Here is a 22,754-nt window from a genome sequence, read left to right on the forward strand (position 1 = left end):
AACTAACCAAGGAGAGAAGCAACCTAGAACCAAAGAGAAACTTCCTGACAGTAAGAACAATTAATCAGTTGAACGACTTGCCTTCAGAAATTGTGAATGCTCGAAGGCTGAAAGTTTTTAAGAAGGAATTGAACAACCATTTGTCTGAAATGGTACAGGGTCTCCTGCCTGAGCAGGGGTTGGGCTAGAAGACCTCCAAGGTCCCTTCCAATTGTTTATTCCTATTCTATTCTATTCTATTCTATTCTATTCTATTCTATTCTATTCTATTCTATTCTATTCTATTCTATTCCATTCCATTATTTCTAATTCTATTCTGTCCTGTCCTGTCCTGTCCTATCCTATCCTATCCTATCCTATCCTATCCTATCCTATCCTATCCTTTATAGGCTGCTGTATGTTTAAGGTTCACAGGGGTCTGCAAACTTCTCAATATGGCCAGCACAGATATCTTCTGATACTGCAAATGTGTCCGGAGAGGTTGGTATGAGTAGCCCAGCTAGTAAAATGCTCACGTGAAGGATTAATTTAATAATTTAATAATAATTTAATTTAATAATTTAATTTATATACCACCCTTCTCCCGTAGGACTCAGGGCGGTGCACAGCATATTAAAACAGATACAAACAAAATACATCAAAAAACAAAAAAACCCCATAAAACCAAATTAAAAGCCAAATATTGGAAGCTGTGTGTCAATTAAAATTTTCTTAAAATCATCCCTACCTAAAATCCTCCCTAGGTCAGGCCCGCTTGCTGGAAAAGCCATGTCTNAATCCCCCAAGACCATAAGTCTGGGGGTCCCAACCGCCACCCCGGCTATCACGTCAGCCAGCTCAGGCAGGGCTGTTGATACATAGCAGGGAGCCAGGTATATAATCAACAAGCCCACTTGCACCCCTTGCCCCCATTTCACAAGGAGGGACTCCACGCCGTCTATCTGAGGCACAGTGGTCTCCCTAGGACAAAGGCTAGGACAAAGGCTAGGACAAAGGCTCTCCCTTATAATGACCGCTACCCCCCCGCCCCTACCCCGGGTCCTCGGCCGATGGAATGCCTGAAAACCTGGCGGGCAGATGTCTACTAGAGGTACTCCTCCTCCTCCTCCTCCTCTCCAGTTAGCTAAGGTGAGTACAATACATCGACTTATAACAGTTCATGTAGTGATTGTTCAAACGTACAACGACGTCGCACCGGTGATGACAACAATGGTATAATGATGAATATGCGAGGTGCGTCACGCCGATGGTGACGACAAACAGAACCATTTGTTAAATTATTTGAATCCCACTATTGGTATAAAGCAGGGGTAGGCAACCTCGGCTCTTTTATGACTCACGGACTTCAACTCCCAGAATTCCTGAGTCAGAATTCTGGGAGTTGAAGTCCGTGAGTCATAAAAGAGCCGAGGTTGCCTACCCTTGGTATAGGGCCTCCTGCTTGAGCAGGAGGCTGGACTAGAAGACCTCCAAGGTCCCTTCCAGATCTATTCTGACCGATTGATATTTGTAGCAGCGCCTAATGGTTGACCGAAAACGGACCGTTTTCCATCCATTGCGGCAGCTTTTGTTCCTTTCCCCCTAAAATGGTGTTTCTTCAGAGGCATTTGTTGCGTAGTTACCCCAAATGTTCACATTATGTACTTTAGTTCAGTCTTCCCAACCTCACCCTAGCAGAAATGTTGTGTTGCTGGCAGGAAATGTTGTTTCGTTGCATCAGAAAAGTGCCAGAGCCGTCATCTTCTCCCATCGAGGAGAATTTGGAACAGCTCCTCCTCATTCTTTTCTTTGCTGAGCGAAGGCCTCGATTTTTGAGCATCTGCGCACGGAACAATTCTTCTTTTATGGGGAGACACTTCTTTTCTCTTTTTTGATCAGCGCAGGCTGGCTCTGTGCCCCCTTTTTTCCTTGTGTAATATATATAAAAAACAGATGGTTGGTAAGGGGAGACTGTTAGCTGTCTCGCGGCATTCAAATCTGAAGCCCAAAATGTGTGGGATGAAAAAAAAAAAAAAGGAGGCCGTTGGATGCTTTAAGAGTGTCGTCAATCAATTATCTCTCGCTTGAGTTGGCCTCTCCGGTGGAATTAGGCAACACCGTGGCCTAAGTAACAACAACATTGTGCCGCATGCCAGCTCCTTCTTCTTGGAGGGAGGTAAACAGAAGTTGCACTGCCTTCCATGAGTTGTCAAGAAGAACAAAGAGACGCTACAACAAAGCTGTTTGACGTCATATTTAGTACTGGATGAATGGATACGAAATATTCCCAGGAAGGGATGCAGCTGTTTTAATGAGTTGCAGACCAGGGCTATGTTTATAGATACCCCAACCCCCAACCCCAGAGCTCAAACTCTTGTTTGTGAATCCACTATAAATTACAACTCAAGCCCACCCTGAGTTTCTTAGCAAGTAGGTATTGGGAAATACCCACGGAGGAAGGAAATAAAAAACAGGTAGAAGCTAGGAAGAGTTAGCCAAGTGGCAACAGTTGCACTGCCGCAGATTACCTCCCATCGGCCGGTACGCTCCCACAGAGTGGGTCTCCTCAGGGTGCCGTCAGCCAGACAGTGCCGGCTGGCGACCCCCAGGGGGAGGGCCTTCTCGGTGGGAGCTCCCACCCTCTGGAACGAACTACCCCCAGAGATCCGGGTGATCCCGGATCTCCCCTCCTTCCGCCGCGCCCTTAAGACATNGAAGCTGTGTGTCAATTAAAATTTTCTTAAAATCATCCCTACCTAAAATCCTCCCTAGGTCAGGCCCGCTTGCTGGAAAAGCCATGTCTTGAGGGCGCGGCGGAAAGTAAGGAGATCCGGAATCATCCGGATCTCGGGGGGTAGTTCGTTCCAGAGGGTGGGGGCACCCACAGAGAAGGCCCTCCCCCTGGGGGTTGCCTGTTGGTCTCCTATCTAAAGTAGTTAGAGACATCTTCGTGTACAGGGTTAGGACAAGAAGCAATGGATGGATATTAATCAAGGAGAGAAGCAATCTAGAACTAAGGAGAAACTTCCTGACGGTGAGAACAATTAATCAGTGGAACTACCTGCCTCCAGAAGTTGTGAATGCTCCAACACTGCAGGTTTTTAAGAAGAGACTGGACAGCCATTTGTCTGAAATGGTATAGGGTTTCCTGCCTGAGCAGGGGGTTGGACTAGATGACCTCCAAGGTCCCTTCCAAATCTGTTATTCTGACAACTGAGAAACAGAATCTCAGAGTTCAGGATTGCCTGCTGAGAATGAAGTTGTAGGAGATTCGTTGTGATTATGGCGTAATTAATGAAAGTGCTTTAATGTCAGGAAGAGAGGTAGAAAAGCTGGAGAGAGACTGTTAATACCCCCAACTATTAACTGTAGACTTGATCAAGAAGCATTTTGACCTTTTCTGTGCATCATTATAGTATAACACTTGGAAATTACTGGTAATTCAGCTTACTGTGTCTTTTATTAAGGGATTTATAGATTGAATTTATGATTTGCGATTCTTCTTAGAAAAATGTTTTTTTTTTCATTTTTCATATTTAGTATTGTGAACATTTTAAAGAACTTGGAAGTGACTTGGATGGATAACCTGTCAGAAAGCAAATGTTGATGATGTATAGTTGATCTTCCAGGACTTTATTTTTTTTCAAATTTCCCAGCTCTCCTTTGCTATTCTTGACCTGACGTCTTCTGTCCGTGGATCCTGTCTAATGTTTCTCTCTAAGCCGTTGAAATTTTGGGTGCTCCACTTTCTCTTTTTCTATTACTTTGAACTCCAAGGTGATGTGGTCATTTCCTTCAAAGGTGCTCACAGTTTAAGCTCTTCAACCCTCTTTTTTCCTGTAGAAAGCTGAATGTTCTGTTCTTTTGCAACCCTTCTGTAAAATGAAAGACTTTGCAAGATCACTGAAAAATCTGTGGATTTTGTAATCTTGACCAAGCTGATTTTCTCACAAGCTTCCAGGTAGTCTGAACTTTAATACTACGTCCTTCCATTTTAAGGACCAAGAGGGAATTATCCATATCTTCTGGCTGGCTTTTGAAAAATGCATCCTCACAATTACGTAGTTTTATTCCTTCTCCTTCCAGTTATATAATAATTGGAAATTATTGCCAACTCAGATTTATGTATACATATACTTTATATTTATATTTATATTTATTTACTCTATTCCTACTCTACTCCTACTCCCCTACTCTACTCTATTTCTACTCTACTCCTACTCTACTCTACTCCATTCTATTCCTACTGTACTCTATTCCTACTCTACTCTATTCCTACTCTACTCTACTCTACTCTATTTCTACACTACTCTATTCCTACTCTACTCTACTCCTACTCTACTCTACTCCACTCTATTCCTACTCTACTCTACTCTACTCTAATCTGCTCTACTCTATTCCTATTCTATTCTACATTCTATTTATTCTATTCTATTCTATTCTATTCTACATTCTATTCTATTCTATATTCTATTCTATATTCTACTCTACTCTACTCTACTCTACTCTACTCTATTCCTACTCTACTCTGTTCCTATTTTACTCTACTCTATTCTTACTCTACTCTATTCCTACTCTACTCTAATCTGCTCTACTCCTACTCTACTCTACAATTCTAACCCCGGGACACTGCAACCATCATAAATGAATCAGTTCTCAAGTGTCCAAAGTTTGATCACATAACCCTGGGGATGTTGCAAATGGTTGCGTGCAAAATGATTGTAAGTCGCTTTTTTCAGTGTCGTTGTCATTTAAAGCTGTCACTAACCAGTGGTTGTTAAGTCAAGGACGAGTTGTATTAAGCAGTTTTTGAAAGGACCCGCTCTCGCACCACGAGTCTTAAATAGACAATTTTTTTCTTTCTTATTTTGTTTCCCCCTTTCTTTTTCCAGTCGCCTTCGGCCTGTACTTCCCCCGGAAGACATATCATGAAAACGTTTACCTGGAGCAACCGGAAGGGACCCCTTTACTGCAACTCCATGCCTTAAAAGACTCGGAGGAGGAAGAAGCTTTCTTTTGCCTTTTGCCAGATGCCGTTCGGACCGGCTCCAAAAATCTCTGGTTTCAGATCGGCGAGACAACGGGACTCCTTTACCTCAACAAGAGCCTGGATAGAGAAGATTTTATTCTCCTTTGTAAGTCTCTGGAATTCTCGGCCGATGGGTGGGAAGAAGGAAGGGTGGTGGTGGTGGGATTATCCTGGTTTTTCTTACCTTGTTTTTATTTTATCTTTGAAAACATTTGACGTCTCATCCGAGAAGCTTCCCCAAACTGAACTAACGATGTCCCAAAGGTGCTTTGTCAGGAGGCCACTGGACTTCCGTGTTTTTTCTTTGAAGACATTTCGCTTCTTATCCAAGAAGCTTCTTCAGCTCTGACTGGAGGGTGGGGGATGAAGGTACACTGGACAGAAAACATGCTGCAGCCAAGAAGGCTGAATGGTGAATGGTGCAAATGGGTACAACACAGTCCTTTCAGCAGTTCCAAGAAGGCTCCAGACCCATTTGCACCACTCAGGTGAATCTGAAGACACAGGTAAACCTCCAAGTGGCCTCAACGACTCTCTAAAAGAAGGCAAATGACCAGCGGTCTGCAAGGAGTATAAATCCTTCCATTTCCCCACCCTCCAGTCAGAGCTGAAGAAGCTTCTTGGATGAGAAGTGAAACATCTTCAAAGAAAAACAAGGAATAGAATAGAGCTGGAAGGGAGATCTTCTAGTCCAGTCCCCCACTCAAGCAGGAGAACCTATACCATTTCAGACAAATGGTTGTCCAGTCTCTTCTTAAAAACCTCCAGTGATGGATCACCTACAACTTCTGGAGACCAGCCCTTCCATTGGTTGATTGTCCTCACTCTTAGGAAGTTTCTCCTTAATTCCAGTGACCTCTTGGAAAAGCACTTTGTGGACAACCATGACCTGGATGACTTGAGAATCTCCATAGACATTTAATCATCCTTGTAGACTTTTCACCTCATTTTGCCCCTGTATTATTATTATTATTATTATTATTATTATTATTATTATTATTATTATTATTATTATTATTATTATTATGTTGTTGTTGTTGTTGTTGTTGTTGTTGTTGTTGTTGTTGTTGTTGTTGTTGTTGTTGTTGTTGTTGTAATTCTGAAAACTTTGAAAGTATTAGCTTGGCGGTTTTGTCCAAGTCGGCTTTAGAAGTCCCTTAAATTGACTGAGTGATAATTAATGTTGATTATCCATTGGAGAATGATTTAGATAAGCACTCCGTTGGTGTTCCCCTGTCAATCTTTCTCTGCCTCTCCTTTTTTTATATATAAATGTTTTATTAAGTTTTATAAGGGGAGGGCAAGGATAAGATTGGTATGGATATTGGATGGCGTTAGGGGATGGGGTTGGGATAAGAGTAGGGGTAGGTACAATCGTGGGGTTACCCCCAGCAAAAAATTCAACACTTTAGCAAGCAGACTATCGTCCGGGTACAAATATTAAATGACAGTAATTAATATAATACTAAACAGTTATAATCACTAACAATAACAATAATCATAAAAGTAAAGCTTAGTTAATAAATATCATTCGCCCTGTTAAACTTCACCGTCCTGTCTCGTTCTATCGTATTGCTAACCATTGATAAAATGTTTTCCCATGTTTTGAAATACACTGAATCTTCTTTCTCTTTAATCTCTAAAGTTAATCTATCCATTTCTGCACATTCTAAAATTTTCGTGGTTATAATCTGGTCAGGTGGTAGATTTTCGTTTTTTCCAAAATTGGGCAAATACTATTCTCGCAGCTGTCCATACATGTAATATTAAATATTCATTTTCTTTTCCATAATTCTAATATTCCTAACAAAAACAGTTCTGGCTTAAATTCTATCTGTATTTTAGTCATTTTTTTTTCCACCTCTCCTTTTTAATCACAGCTTCGGGAAGCCAAGTGGCAAAAATCGTGCTGCGTGTTTACCTCTCTTCCAAACCTTTTCAAACCAAAAACTGTCCCGGCTCATCGGCCATGACTTTGGTCAAACTCTCGGTCATCAACTCCACCATGCCAGTCTGCGGTTCTCCAACATCAAGCCGGCTTTGCTTTCCTGACATGGATCTCTCTTTTCACATCATGGAGAACAAACCTCCGGGGATATTTCATCAGCTCCAGTCGTTTGCCCTGCAACACCAGTGTCACAACGTCAGCATTTCCTACAAGCTTGTCACAGGTAAACTATTCGTTTACTATCGGTTTACTCAATTGCCTTGATGGTTTTTGTTGTGTTTTGGGTCCAAGTGTGTTCCTCTCTCCATTGCCAGGCTTCAGGATACAGCTAGTCCTGTATCCTGTAGGAAGAATGGTTGCAGGATTTGGGTTGGGATAGTCTAGAGAAAAGAAGGACTGTTGGGGAGGGACATGATAGCAGTCTTCCAATATTTGAGGGGCTGCCACAAGGAGGAGGGGGTCAACTTATTCTCCAAAGCACCTGAAGGCAGGACAAGAAACAATGGATGGAAACTAATCAAGGAGAGAAGCAACCTAGAACTAAGGAGAAACTTCCTGACAGTGAGGACAATTAACCAGTGGAACAGCTTGCCTCCAGAAGTTGTGGGTGCTCCATCACTAGAGGTTTTAAAGAAAAGACTGGGCAGCCACTTGTCCGAAATGGTATAGGATCTCCTGCTTGAGTGGGGGGCTGGAGTAGAAGACCCCCAAGGTCCCTTCCAGCTTTATTCTGATTCCTTACTTACAGCAGTTTATTTAGTGGCTGTTCAAAGTTACAACGGCACTGAACAAACAAACAACCCTTAAAATGTATACATCTCATTTTTACCAAAGCATTAGAAATTTAAAAAAAACTCAAATGCACCTCTAGTGAAGGCACCCCTTAATATTAAGAAGTCAAATAGATAAGAAAAGACGCCACTGAATTCCAAAATATACTAATCTGAAATGAGAGACAAGGTTTCTTAGCTGTACCTTGATTTATTCAGGAGAATAAGGATAGAAATAATAGAATAGAATAGAATAGAATAGAATAGAATAGAATAGAATAGAATAGAATAGAATAGAATAGAATAGAATAGATTGTAGAATAGAATAGAATAGAATAGAATAGAATAGAATAGAATAGAATAGAATAGAATAGAATAGAATAGAATTAGAACTGAATCAAATAGAATAGAATGGAATGGAATGGAATAGAATAGAATAGAAAATAGAATAGAAAATAGAATGCAGAATAGAATAGAATAGAAAATAGAATGCAGAATAGAATAGAATAGAATAGAATAGAATATAGATGCAGAATAGAATAGAATAGAAAATAGAATAGAATAGAATAGAATATGGAATGGAATGGAATGGAATAACAGTTGGAAGGGACCTTGGAGGTCATCTAGTCCAACCCCCTGCTCAGGCAGGAAACCCTATACCATTTCAGGCAAATGGCTGTCCAGTCCCTTCTTAAAAAATTCCAGTGTTGGAACATTCACAACTTCTGGAGGCAGGTTGTTCCACTGATTAATTGTTCTCACTGTCAGAAAAATTCTCTTTGTTTCTAGGTTGCTTCTCTCCTTGGTTAGTTTCCATCTGTTGCTTCTTGTCCTGCCTTCAGGCGCTTTGGAAAATAGCTTGTCTCCCTCTTTTTTGGGGCAGCCCCTGAGATATTGGAAGGCAGCTATCCTGTCCCTCCTCGTCCTTCTCTTCATGAAAGCAAACGTTCTTTATAATCCATTAGAAAACCCAAATCAAAGGGATACAAATATGCACACATTACGTAGAAAAAGAGATTAACTCGGCCTGTTGGAACTTTGTGGGGTCTCGGCTAATCTGGAACAGATTGCAATGCTTGCAATAAGTTCTGAATATCTCAGATCATAGAGCATTTAGCACTCAAGTGGCTCTCGAACACAAGAGGAAGAATTGCTTCTTGCTTCCTAGCTTTCCTTCAGCACCACCGTGAGACAGATCCAGACTCCTGTTTACTTTGACATACATCTGGCTTTTGTGAGCGTTTCTAGTGCCTGGTTGACAAATAATAGAATTTTTGCATAATTTTGCAAAAACCCTGATAGCAAATCCTGTGAGGAGGTTTCTCCTTGATTGCATAGGAGAGAATTTAACAAGTATAAATTGGATTTATTTTTATTTTTTTCCAAAATCCATCGGCCAGTGGTGCTGATGAGGACCGCATTCTCCAGTTGCAGGTTGTGGAAATGATGGCTCAGAGGCAGATCATAGTTGTCAGAGAAGTCTTTGGCTAAAACAAAGTGGGGTTGTTTTATTCAAGAGCCGAAGGAGATTGGGGGTTGAAAGTTACTTCTCAGATACTCAGTTTCTCTTTAACCAACATTGCAAATGAACTGGCGATTCAGCAAACCTGAATTCCTGGCTCAGGAATTCTGGGAGTTGAAGTCCACGAGTCATAAAAGAGCCAAGGTGGCCTACCCCTGGTATAGGGTCTTCTGCTCCAGCAAGGGGTTGAACTAGATGACCTCCTAGGTCTCTTCCAGCTCCGTTCTGATTTCTGTTACAGTCTTTTCATACCCCAGATCAGAAGTCACCAGAATCGAATTCCATTTCCCAATCCTTGAACGAATAAACCAGGATAGGCAACCTGTCTGAATGCGAGTTGTGAGGGAGGTGTGTGTGGTGGACTTTCAGGACCAAACAATGTCACGAAGAGCTCCAGATTTCATGAGAAAATAAGGTTTTTTCTTCTTCTTCTTTTTTGTACTGTGTTCCAGATGAGAACCTGCCGTTTTATTATAACGAGGAGAGCACCACCATAGGAGTGTCAAAGCCCCTCGACCGAGAAGAGCGAGAAAAGTACGAGATGTTGGCCCAGTGCACCTTGAAGGAAGGCTCCCAGGAGATGTTCAAAGAGGTGCCTCTGCTCATACATATTCTGGATGAAGACGACATGCCCCCCTTTCTATCCAATGGGACCAGCACAACAGACGCCATAGTGGAATTCAAAAGGGAAGAGGTAGGCTGGCACAAGGGGTGTCAAAAATTTGGACACTTGGCAACTGGCATGTACTTATGATGGTTGCACTGTCCCGGGGTCATATCATCACCATTTATAATCTTCTTAGCCAGCTTCCGACAAGCAAAGTCAATGGGGGAAGGCAGATTCATTTAATGACCACATGCAGTGGTGGGATTCAAATCCCTGAACAACTGGTTCTCTGCGTGGATGCAGGCCTGGGCCTCCGAGGCCTAGAACGGACTTCCGGAAGTGGCATCTATGCACTTCCGGTGGGCCGTTCTAGGCCTGGGAGGCCTTCTCCAGGCCTCCGAGGCCTAGAACAGACTTCCGGAAGTGGCATCCACGCACTTCCGGTGGGCCGTTCTAAGCCTTGGAGGCCTCCTCCAGGCCTCCCAGGCCTAGAACAGACTTCTGGAAGTGGCATCCACGCACTTCCGGCGGGCCGTTCTAGGCCTGGGAGGCCTCCTCCAGACCTCCCAGGCCTAGAACGGACTTCTGGCAGCGGTGTGCATTCAGCCGGTTCTCCGAATTCAACAAAATTTAGCTGCTGGTTCTGCCGAACCGGTGTGAACCAGTTGAATCCCATCACGGACCACAGGATTTACTTAAGAACTGCTGTGGTTTTCTTAAGAACTCGGGGGCAAAGGAAGTCGTAACACGCGGCCAAGCTTAACAGCCGCCCTTGCTTAATAACAGAAATTTTGGCCTCAAAATTTGGTTGTAAGATGAAGACTGCCTGCAAAACACTTAGTTTTAGTCCAGTTTTCAGCTCTTTGGTGCTTCGTTCAGGACTTGAGAAGAGGCCGTTTGGAGCCCCGGAGTTGTATATTTGCAACTTCCAAAACAGAATCCCAAAAGTTCTTTTTTTTTCTTTTCCAGGAGGCAACTGGACTTCCTTGTTTTTTCTTTGAAGACGTTTCGCTTCTCCTCCAAGAAGCTTCTTCAGCTCTGACTGGACGGTGGGGAGGGTCCGAGAAGGTTCCACACCCATTTGCACCACTCAGGTGACCCTGAGGACACAGATAAGCCTCCAGGTAGCATTAACGACCCTCTAAAAGAGTGCAAATGACCAGCTGTCTGCAAGGAGTGTAAAACCTTCCATTCCCCACCATCCAGTCAGAGCTGAAGAAGCTTCTTGGAGGAGAAGCGAAACGTCTTCAAAGAAAAACAAGAAAGTCCAGTTGCCCGGTGAAGAAAAAGCATCTTTGAGATAAGTATGACCTGGATGGCTGAGACTCTCCATAGACACTCAAAAACAAAAGTGTCTTTCCTGACCTCTGCTTTTCCAGCTCAGCCCTTGTGTGAAGTTATCTTTCTTCATCCAGTTAAGTTTATTTTCCTGGTGGTTGAGAATTTGGCAAGAAAAAAAGTTTCATATTTGGGTGTTTGATGCCACCCTCAGGCCAGAATTAGTCATTGCTACCTTTCTTTAGTTCCCGCTCTTCCTAACTCTGCTGGGTTGAAGATTATGGATGCAATATTGATCTGGGAAACTTGTTTAGCTCCGATTAATCATGGTTGGATAGATTATGTTGGTTTTTCAGGCAGGCTCCAACTTCGATCCTAGTCTTGGTCTAAAATGCATCCTTTAAAGCCTTATTAACGCCTCCACTTATTCAGGAGAATGAGTCAAATCAATGAGAATAGGAACTGGAAGGGACCTTGGAGGTCTTCTAGTCCAGCCTTCTGCTCAAGCAGGAGAACCTATACCAGGGGTAGGCAACCTTGGCTCTTTTATGACTCGTGGACTTCAACGCCCAGAATTCTGGGAGTTGAAGTCCACGAGTCATAAAAGAGCCAAGGTTGCCTATCCCTGCCCTTATACCATTTCAGACAAGTGGTTGTCCAGTCTCTTCTTAAAGGCCTCCAGTGATGAAGCATCCACAACTTCAGAGGACAATCAGCCAGTGGAACTTCTTGCCTCCAGAAGTTGTGGGTGCTTCATCACTGGAGTTTTTAAAGAAAAGACTGGACAGCCACCTGTCTGAGATGGTATAGGGCAGGGGTAGGCAACCTTGGCTCTTTTATGACTGGTGGACTTCAACTCCCAGAATTCCTGAGCCAGCCTGGCTCAGCTTGGAAACCTCTCCCTTTCCCCTCCGCATGGCTGGCTCAGGAATTCTGGGAGTTGAAGTCCACGAGTCATAAAAGAGCCGAGGTGGCCTACCCCTGGTATAGGGTCTCCTGCTTGATTGTCGGTCTGATATTAATTTTGATGTTGCTGACGATTAACTCCCAAACTATCTAACAGTCCTCCCTAGCACTGATGATGTTGCCTAGTTTGGGTAACAAAATGCCTGCAAGAAAGCAGCCAAGCTCAGAGAGCACCAGAGACCCCCCTCCTTTTGTATTTATACCTGTTACATTTTGTTGTGTGTTTTGTTGTTTTTGAGGCTCTCCCTTCTGTGTCCTCTTGCCAAGAACAAGCAGGGGGTACACTTTGTAAATAATTGAATAATAAATGTTGCATTCATTTTAGTTCGTGGCTGAAACGGGCTTCCACTGACGGCCGCCGTCTAGACAGTTTAGAAACACTAATGCACTAAGCCAGTGGCCCATTCAGTGCCAGTTATAAGTGGCCTTGGCTAAAGTGAATTTATTGGTGGTATTTTTTTCCTGGAGCTCTTGGGTCAGATTCTTCACCTGAAGGTCACACCTGGAAGCTTCTCTTAACAATCAGAGCTCAAGAGTTGCGCCTTGTTACTGTGTAACTTGAATCTACCTATAAAGGAGAATATTTGTAGCTGGGGGCTGAAATGGAGGGGGTCCCTGGTGATCTCTGAGCTTGGTTGTTTTCTTGCAGACCTTTCTTTACCCAGCTAGGTAACATCATCAGTGCTAGTAAGGAGTGTGCTTTGCTCTCAGTTTATATTCCAGTGACTGGCCTTGTCTGTGTTAGTGGGGGTGGTCTTAGAGATTCTTTGGTTGGGCTGTTTACTGGGGGTCTAGGACAGTTTGCCACGGCCAACTTAACTGTGGCCAACTCAGCACGGCACAACTCACTTGCGGGACCAGAATTACACGAATAGCAATAGAGCTTAGACTTATATGCTGCTTCCCCGTGCTTTACAGCCCTCTCTAAGCTGTTTATAGAGTCACCATTTTGCTCCCAACAATCTGGGTCCTCATTTTACCGACCTCAGAAGGATGGAAGGCTGAGTCAATAGCAATAGCAATAGAAATAGCATGTAGATTTATACACCACTTCACACCTCTTTACAGCCCTCTCTAAGCAGTTTACAGAGTCAGCCTATGACCCCCAACAATCTGGGTCCTCATTTTATCTACCTCGGAAAGAAGGATGGAAGGCTGAATCAATAGCAATAGCAATAGAAATAGCACTTAGACTTATATACCGCTTCACAGTGCTTTACAGCCCTCTCTAAGCGGTTTACAGAGTCAGCCTATGGCCCCCAACAATCTGGGTCCTCATTTTACCTACCTCGGAAAGAAGGATGGAAGGCTGAATCAATAGCAATAGCAATAGCACTTAAGATTTATACACCGCTTTGTAGTGCTTTACGTCCCTCTCTAAGCAGTTTACTGAGTCAGCCTCTTGCCCCCAACAATCTAGGTCCTCATTTTACTGACTTTGGAAGACGGAATCAATAGCAATAGCAACAGCATTTAGACTTATATACCGCTTCACTGTGTTTTACAGCCCTCTCTAAGGAGTTTACAGAGTCAGCCTTTTGCCCCCAACAACCTGGGTCCTCATTTTACCGACCTCGGAAGGACAGAGGGCTGAGTCAACCTTGAGCCGGTCGGGATCGAACCCCTGGCAGTGAGCAGCGAGTTAGCCTGCACTACTGCCTTCTAACTCTTGCGCCACCATGGCTGTTTTCATAAATATCAAAGAAATGTTACAATATAATCATTAAAGGACGCAAAAGGAGAGGGACAGAATGAGATGCGAAGGACAAACGTGAAAATATTTTCATTTATTTATTTTAAAGAATTAAATTGAATTCTTAAATTGTTTTACTGTTGGCTTCTTTGCCAGTTTCTTGATTGGGGTATTGTTTACTTGATTGATGGTTGAGATGTTAATTTGGGAGTTAATCTATACTGGTCTGGGTGCTGATGGCTGGTGGAGAGATGCTTTAATCTACCTCTCTCCTTTTCCAGGGTACCGTCTTGGCATCATTAACCGTCCTGGATTCAGACACAACCCCTATCTACCCTGTGGATACCAGCAGGAAGAAATACACAGGCAGCATCAATTCCTCAGATCCGTGGACACAGGAAACGTTTCGAGTGGAGCATCTGTTCCATGAGATTTATTTCCGTCCCAACGGCAGCCAAGTGCGGGGGACACAACACGAATACAGTAATTTTAGCCATATTCTATTCTATTCTATTCTATTCTATTCTATTCTATTCTATTTCTTATTCTATTCTCTATTCTCTATTCTCTATTCTCTATTCTCTATATTCTATATTCTATTCTGTTCTATTCTGTTTTCTATTCTATTCTATTCTATTCTATTCTATTCTATTCTCTATTCTATTCTATTCTATTCTATTCTCTATTCTCTATTCTCTATTCTCTATTCTCTATATTCTATTCTGTTCTGTTCTATTCTGTTTTCTATTCTATTCTATTCTATTCTATTCTCTATTCTCTATTCTCTATTCTCTATTCTCTATTCTCTATTCTCTATATTCTATTCTGTTCTATTCTGTTTTCTATTCTATTCTATATTCTATTCTATTCTATTCTATTCTATTCTCTATTCTCTATTCTCTATTCTCTATTCTCTATTCTCTATTCTCTATATTCTATATTCTATATTCTATTCTGTTTTCTATTCTATTCTATTTTCTATTCTATTCTATTCTATTCTATTCTATTCTATTCTATTCTATTCTATTCTCTATTCTCTATTCTCTATATTCTATATTCTATATTCTATTCTGTTTTCTATTCTATTCTATTTTCTATTCTACTCCTATTCTATTCTATTCTATTCTATTCTATTCTATTCTATTCTATTCTATTCTATTCTATTCTATTCTCTATTCTCTATTCTCTATTCTCTATTCTGTTCTATTCTATTCTATTCTATTCTATTCTATGTCCTCTGCTTATAAGAGCAGAGGCTGCATTTAATCCCTTCATTTTTGTTTCAAATAATTTTATTACGTTTTCCAAAGCATACACATAAAACAACAATCAGAAGAAATCATAAAGAATAACAAGAGAACAGAGGCAGAAGTGTGAAAAAGTATATTTATGTACATACATACATACATACATACATACATACATACATACATACATACATACTGGAAGGCTGCTATCATGTCCCCCCTCATCCTTCTCTTCATTAAACTAGACCGACCCAATTCCAGCAGCCTTTCCTTCTATGGACTTCTGAATCTTGTCCTCTTCTCCTATGTTGGGCCATGTGTTTACAAAGTGGCTATTTATGAAGAAGCTTCTTGGGTGGGAAGCGAAACGTCTTCAAAGAAAAACAGTCCAGTTGCCTCCTGAAAAAGCCCCTTTGGGACAACCATGACTTAGAGGACGGAGAATCTCCATAGACATTCTACCAGATGCGTTTCCTTCAAAAGAGTTTGGGGTTGTACTCTGCATTTCACTGTGTCTGTGGCCAGATTCCCCATAATCATCTGTCCGTTGCCTGTCCATTCTTCATCCACTGGGTGTCTCTCTTTGTTGTCTATTCCCTTCTCCAAGTGCTAATGTCCTGTGAAGTAAAACCAATTTCCTCTTTTTCGTTTTTTATTTGTTCAGGGCTGATACTAAACAGGACCGTTTCCATTACGGAAAGTCGTTCTGTCCTGCTGGATGTCATTGTGAACGACACAACATACCCGGGGTCCGACAAATCCTTGACGCTGCACTTCAACGTCTCCATCCTTCCCGTCCTGATCCAGTTCTCCAACGCGACGTACCAGCTCACGGTGAACAGAAACGCCGCCAACTTTTCACAAGTGAGAATGGCCTTCTCTTCTCTTCTCTTCTCTTCTCTTCTCTTCTCTTCTCTTCTCTTCTCTTCTCTTCTCTTCTCTTCTCTTCTCTTCTCTTCTCTTCTCTTCTCAACAGGAGCTTCTTAAAATTAAATCATCAGGCAGGGAAACGTACATACAAACGCAAAGACGGCTAGGACATAGGCAACTTGGACTCCTCCCAGCCAAGGTGTCCTTGCATTCGAGAGAAAGGTAGTCCTCCACTTAACAACCAGAACCGAGCCCCAAAATTTCCATCGTTAAGTAAGACCGTTGTTAAGTGAGTTTTGCCCCATTTCTTGACACCATTGTTAAATGAATCACTGAAGCCGTTAAGTCAGTTCTTAAACCGGTGAATCCGGCTTCCCCCGCTGACTTTGCTTGTCAGAAGGTAGCAAAAGGGGATCACGTGACTCCCAGGGTGCTGCAACAGTCATAAGTACATGCCAGTTGCCAAGCGCCTGAATTTTGATCACGTGACCCTGGGGAAGCTGCAATGGTCCTAAGTGTGTGAAAAACGGCCCAGTGTGGTTGTAACTTTGGACGGTCACTAAATGAATCCTTGGAAGTCGAGGGCTACCTGAATAAGGAAGGAGTGGAACTACAACACAATCAGACTGTGGGGTCCCTGGAGCTCTCTGAGCTTGGCTGTTTTCTTGCAGACGTTTCATTACCCAGCTGGGTAACATCATCAGTGCTAGAAGAGAGTAGGATTTGTGGAGAGGAGGAGGAGGAGGAGGAGGAGGAGGAGGAGGAGGAGGAGGATGACAACGACTGTGGAGTCCTTGGTGCTCTCTGAGCTTGGTTGTTTTCTTACAGACGTTTCATTACCCAACTAGGTAACATCATCAGGGCTAGAAAGGAGCGGGGTTTATGGAGAGGAGGAGGCAAGCTCTTCCACTGCTTAATTGTCCTCACTGTCAGGAACTTCCTCCTTAATTCCAGGTTGCTTCTCTCTTTGGTCAGTTTCCAACTATTGTTTCTTGTCCTGCCCGCTGGTGCTTTGGAGAATAGTTTGACCCTCTCTTCTTAATAAACCAAGTGATTGCAAAGGCAAAATAATGACTGTTTAAAGATTATTAAGCTATAGAGGAAGTGTTTAGTTCTTGAAATGATCTGTGTTTGTGGTTTAGAAGCAGGCAGTTAATTTATAGTTAATCTGGACTGACAATTTTTGTTGTTGCAACGCTCAAATTCTGTGCTATAATTTGAGTAAATGCATGTTATCACGTGTTACGAGTCTCTTTCGCTGTATAAGGCATGCATGTATCTTTAATTCTTTCTCATGGGCTGAGTTATCTTTGAAGCTTAATCTAGTTTATTGTTAAGCTGTGCTTGGGCCTGTTTTCAGGGCTGGAAAACTGTAGCTTTTACTCCCATCAATCTAAAATTGCTCATATTTTATCTTGTGTCAGAGATAGTGGGTGTCTAAGTATTTTGTGCAACTTGAACAGAAAATGCAGATGTTCTAATCAGCAGAGCAGAAGAAAGCAATGAAGGGGAAAAAATGAGTTCAATTCTAAAAATTAAACCATACGAGAAGTGACAGATTTTGCTGGCAAATTGTTGTTCTGTTTTAGAACTGGATTTCATAAAAGGGGATAGGAACTAGTTCATCCTTCATTGTTTGAAATTAAGGTTTAGCTCCTATTTCGAGGCTTAATCTGTAGATTTTCCACAATTGATAAATACTATTTATATGTACGCAGCTCTAATGAGCACCCAGTTCCAACCGATCCCAACCATTGTTGCAGGAAAATTATTTTGCTGCATTTCCTAAAAAAAAAAAAAAATCACATTCCAAGAAGATAATAAAATTAAAGCATGGAGATTTGTCTTACTTCTGGAGAGGGAAAAAAAAACACCTGGTTTTGTTAGCTAACGTTGTGATGAAGAAAAACGACTGCCACATGTTAATTGTCTTAAGCTCACCTGTGTTATTTCCAGGCATAATATTTCCCCTCAGTTTGTTGAAATAAGAATAGCAATAGCGGTTGAAAGTTTTGATTGATTAAGATAATTTATATTTAGATATATTAATGAATGATTTTATTCGAATCAATTTGATTATAATATATAGATAGAGAGGGAAATTTTAAGAAATATTGTGTGAACTGTATATTTATAATGCTATTGTTTTCTTTTTGTAATTGATCACCATATCTCCACATTGGTTCTTAAGCTTCTGTTGGTGCAAAATGGAAAACTAATAAAAATTGTTTAAAAAAAAAAAAGAATAGCAACACATTAAAGGGCCATTATCTTCCTACTTATTTTCTTGGAAGTTCTGCAGTTCTCCAAAAGTCACATTTTTTTAGGCCTTTCATTCGTGAGCAAAAGCATCGTTTTGAAAGTTTCTTGGCAAAATGTTTCAGTGGTAAAGAGTGCCACAAGTGAGACTGAGAAGCTGTTTTTGGAGGGATTCATTACAAATCTCCAACTCAGTTTTTTCTAAATCAGTGAAAATTAAAAATAAACTATCTGCATCTTAATGTCCTTTTTTTTTTAAAGCAGAGATGGACTTTTTGTTTCCATCCAATGAAGCAAGTCTGGTAGGACTTCAGAAAATTTAACTCACAAGGATGAAATATGAGCAGTCAAGAAGCTGAGAAAGAATAACATAACAAGGGGAAACTATATCTTTGAGTTGGTTTTCAGCAGACCAGATACTAATTTCACAGGAATAACAAGAATTGGAAGGGACCTAGTCCAACTCCTTCATATTATAATTCTTTGTCCCACAAAACTTAAAATGTTAATCAGTGACTGGAGTCACACTGTGACAATTTGACTTCCACCATGGACATTTTTTTCCAGGTCTATTCTCCTCCCATGCTGAAATAAGTAATGTTGTAGCTACTTGGCTGAAGATAGACGAAAACATTATCTCTGTCCTTGGAGAAATCTCAGGATGGAAAAAGGTCCTGAGATCTATCACAACTTCTTCTTCTTCTTCTTGTGCCATATCCATTATCGGACGTTGGCGATCATGTTGGCGATCCTGTTTTTATTAGCAGCCGCACGAAAAAGTGCTGCTGAGTTTTGTCCAAACCAGTCCCTATCACAACTACGTAGTTTAAAGCTTATCTCTATATATACTGAATAAGAGTAGACCTGGAAGGGATCTTGGAGGTCTTCTAGTCCCCCCTCCATTCAAGCAGGAGACCCTATACAATTTGAAACAAGTGGCTGTCCAGTCTCTTCTTAAAAACCTCCAGTGATGGAGCACCCCCAACTTCTGAAGGCAAGCCATTCCACTGGTTGATTGTTCTCACTGTTAGGAAATTTCTCCTTAGTTCTACATTGCTTCTCTCCTTGATTTGTTTCCATCCATTGCTTCTTGTCCTGCTTTGGAGAACAGCTTGACCCCCTCTTCTCTGTGGCAGCCCCTCAGCTACTGAAACACGGCTACCAAGAACCAGGGGCAACTTGATAACCATCATTTGGCTAGCAGGAGAAAAATATTTCCAAATACATATGACATCCCCTGTTCTTAGAGACTCATGTTGAGAAGCAGATCGATCCCAAATGGTCACCTCCTACAATTTCAGTTATATATAATAAAGAACCACCAATTTTCAGAGGTTTGAGAAGTTGGGTTGAATAGACAAGAAGCAAAGAGTTCCGCAAAGGTCAGCACTAGAAACAGGAAGGAGCGGTCCCTCCGATTGAGGAACAGAGAAAGAAATGAATGTTTTTGAACCCATTAGATTCGGGAAATGTCATTTTTCACATATGAAGGCAACACCGGAAGAATTGCATAAAGGCAGGGATATTTTCTTAAAACGTTTGGAGACTCAGGTCAAGGCTTGTTAATGGCTGAATCGTAATAATGCTTTTTCCATTTACTGATGTTTTGATTACTTTTTTTTAAAAGTTACTTTAGTTGCAGCTGCTTGATTTATAAACCATTTTACCGTGCCTAGGGAATAAGGCGTAGAACATTAGGATGTAACATGCATTTTCTTATTTAATACTATAATATAAATTACAGATGACTGGTCATCTTATTCTTCCAGGGAACTGAACATTAAATTTCCACAATTATGAATTTGAACCTGTTCATATCTTGCTGGATCAACGAGGGTGAAAGGACCCAAATTTCACTCAGATTCATAGCCTGCTTTTCTTCAAAGACCTAAGGGGGCTTCTGTGAAGATTTATTTTCATTGTCTCCTAATATAGCAATGTTTTGACCTATGTTAGGCTGAGAAGGATTGCTCCAAACTCACCTGGTGGGTTTCCACAGCTAACAGTTAACTTGATCCTGGAGGTCTCAATTTCTAATCCAACATGGCTACATCATATTGCAGTGGTGGCGAACCTATGGCACGCGTGCCAGAGGCAGCATTCGGAGCCCGTTGCCCCAGCCTCGCCTCCCCCTTTCACCCCCTCCTCATCGGCAGCCCCCCGGAGGAGAGTCGCCCCCGAGCATGGCCCATGCGGAGCAGCGCAGCCAAGGACATGGCAGCCAGGCAGCGTAGACAAGACTCTGCCCTCACACCCCATCACGCACAGTTGATTCTGCGGGGCGTGGCAGAGGGTGTGGGCGCCATGGCGCTGCTGGGCTGCCTGGGCAATCTGCGGCGGGCCCTGGAGGCGGTGAGTGGCCCTGTGGGCAGGCGGGGCAGGGGATGGGGTGGGGGTGGAGCAGGGCCAGGGCCAGGGCAGGAGGTGGAGCGGGGTGGGGTCAGATTTTAGGCACTCGGTCTCTAAAAGGTTCATATTGGCTTTTCTATGTCTTTTGCCCATAATCTGTAGAAAACATTGATCTAATGTGGAGACATGAGCCAACACAAGATGTGTAAAGGTCCGAGTGCCCTCCACAAACAAATTCTGCAACGGTGAAGAGGGGCTGAGGCCATATCTTCATTTTAGCAATGCAGTAAATGGGTAGAGCAGCAGGGATTTGCTGCCATGTGTCTCAGTTCTAAAATAGCATTTAATGACTTGCAAGAAAACTGCAAGCAAGTTGTTTGTGACTTTTCTGTTTGAACAACCAGTATTGCGATGAAAAGTTCGAGCTGCATTAAAAAAGAGAATGGGGGGATCCTTTTCAGCATTGTGTTATATTGTCTGACTGTAGAAGAAAGTTTTTGAATAATATTAATACTTTCCCCAACCTGTAACGGCCCTGAATATAATTGCTTGATGGTCTACTTATTTAACGCTTTTTGCAAAGAGATTGCTAGAACTGGGTATGTATCGTTTAATCAAAAGAAGGACTAGGTAGCAGTCTTTCAATATTTGAGGGGCTGCCACAGAGAAGAGGGGGTCAACTTATTTTCCAAAGCACAGAAGGAAGAAGAAGAAGAAGAACTTCCATAGAAGCAATGGATGGAAATGAATCAAGGAGAGTTCCAACCTAGAATTAAGGAAGATTTTCTTTACAGTGGGAACAATTAACCAGTGGAACGGCTTGCCTCCAGAAGTGGTGGGTGCTCCATCAAGGGGGGCTTGAAAGAAGAAATTGGACAGCCATTTATTTGGATTGATATAGGCTCTGCTGCTTGAGCAGGAGATTGGACTAGAACAGGGGTCCCCAATCCCCGGTCCGTGAACCGGTACTGGGCCACGGCATGCCAGCAACCGGTCCGCACAAACAAGGAAAGGCCCATCCACGGGATGCAGGCAACACACAAAAACCACACACTCTCCGGTCTGTGGAAAAACCTGTCTCCACAGAACCGGTCCCTGGTGCCCAAAAGGTTGGGGACCTCTGGACTAGAAGACCTCCCAGGTACCTTCCAACTTTGATTCTACTCTACCCTACCCTACTCTACTCTACTCTACTCTACTGTACCCTACCCTACCCTACCCTACCCTACCCTACCCTACCCTATCCTATCCTACCCTACTCTACTCTACTCTACTCTACTCTACTCTACTCTACCCTACCCTACCCTACCCTACCCTACCCTACCCTACCCTACCCTACTCTACTCTACTCTACTCTACCCTACCCTACCCTACCCTACCCCATCCGATCCCACCCCATCCCAACCCATCCCATCCCATCCCATCCCATCCCATCCCAATCCCATCCACTTCTTTGCTCTTCTTCAGCAAGTCTTGCTGACATTTTGATGGCTTCTCTTTTCTTTTCCCCATTCCTTCTCTCTCTTTTTTTTTGACCTCAGATAGGAAAAATCTGCATTGACAACTGCATGAAGTTTTACGGCGTCAGCATCACCTACAGCCTAGAGAGTCCGAACGTCAGCTGCTACGCGGTGGAGGTTGCTCCGAGCCACGATGACAAGTACGGAATTCTCTACGTGAACCACTCCGCTGTGTTGCAGAACCCCGAGTGTCGAGAAATACACTACCCTGTGGTAGCTAAAGAGGAGTGGAGCAGGAAGGAAGCTTACGCTCATCTTACTGTCCTGCTTGAAGGATCACGTAAGACGTTTGCTGTTTCTAGAAAGTTGGTGCTTGGTTACGCTTGAATGGTTGGTTACCTGAATTCGGAGAACTGGCCGGCTTCCCGAAGTCCAGTCTAGGCCTCGGAGGCCTGGAAGAGGCCCACCGGAAGTCCGTTCTAGGCTTTGGAGGCCTGGAGGAGACGTCCCAGGCTTAGAATGGCCCACTGGAAGTGCGTGAATGTCACTTCCGGAAATCTGTTCTAGGCATCGGAGGTCTGGAGGAGGCCTCCCAGGCCTAGAATGGCCCACCGGAAGTGCATGCATGCCACTTCCGATAGTCCGTTCTAGGCCTCGGAGGCCCAGGCCTGTATCAAATAAGAGAACCAGTTGTTCAGGTATATTTGACTCCCACCACTGCTGTGATCCTTATTTTTCATGCCTGACATTCGTGGGTTTATAAGAAGGATTTCTGCA

General features: G+C 42.7%; 1 protein-coding gene across 1 annotated transcript in view; it reads left to right on the top strand.

Annotated features, from left to right (window-relative positions):
* The window catches only part of RET (ret proto-oncogene), an 89,922-nt gene that overhangs the window by 36,349 nt on the left and 30,819 nt on the right, over positions 1–22,754 (top strand). The window contains exons 2-7 of the mRNA XM_015822399.1: positions 4,872–5,114; positions 6,889–7,179; positions 9,701–9,942; positions 14,074–14,275; positions 15,704–15,903; positions 22,059–22,317. Of these exons, the coding sequence (XP_015677885.1) occupies positions 4,872–5,114; positions 6,889–7,179; positions 9,701–9,942; positions 14,074–14,275; positions 15,704–15,903; positions 22,059–22,317 (1,437 nt within the window). The remainder of the gene's footprint in view (positions 1–4,871; positions 5,115–6,888; positions 7,180–9,700; positions 9,943–14,073; positions 14,276–15,703; positions 15,904–22,058; positions 22,318–22,754) is intronic.

The sequence above is a fragment of the Protobothrops mucrosquamatus genome, unplaced genomic scaffold (assembly GCF_001527695.2).
Source record: "Protobothrops mucrosquamatus isolate PMUCROS unplaced genomic scaffold, P.Mucros_1.0 scaffold1552, whole genome shotgun sequence".
NCBI lineage: Eukaryota > Metazoa > Chordata > Lepidosauria > Squamata > Viperidae > Protobothrops > Protobothrops mucrosquamatus.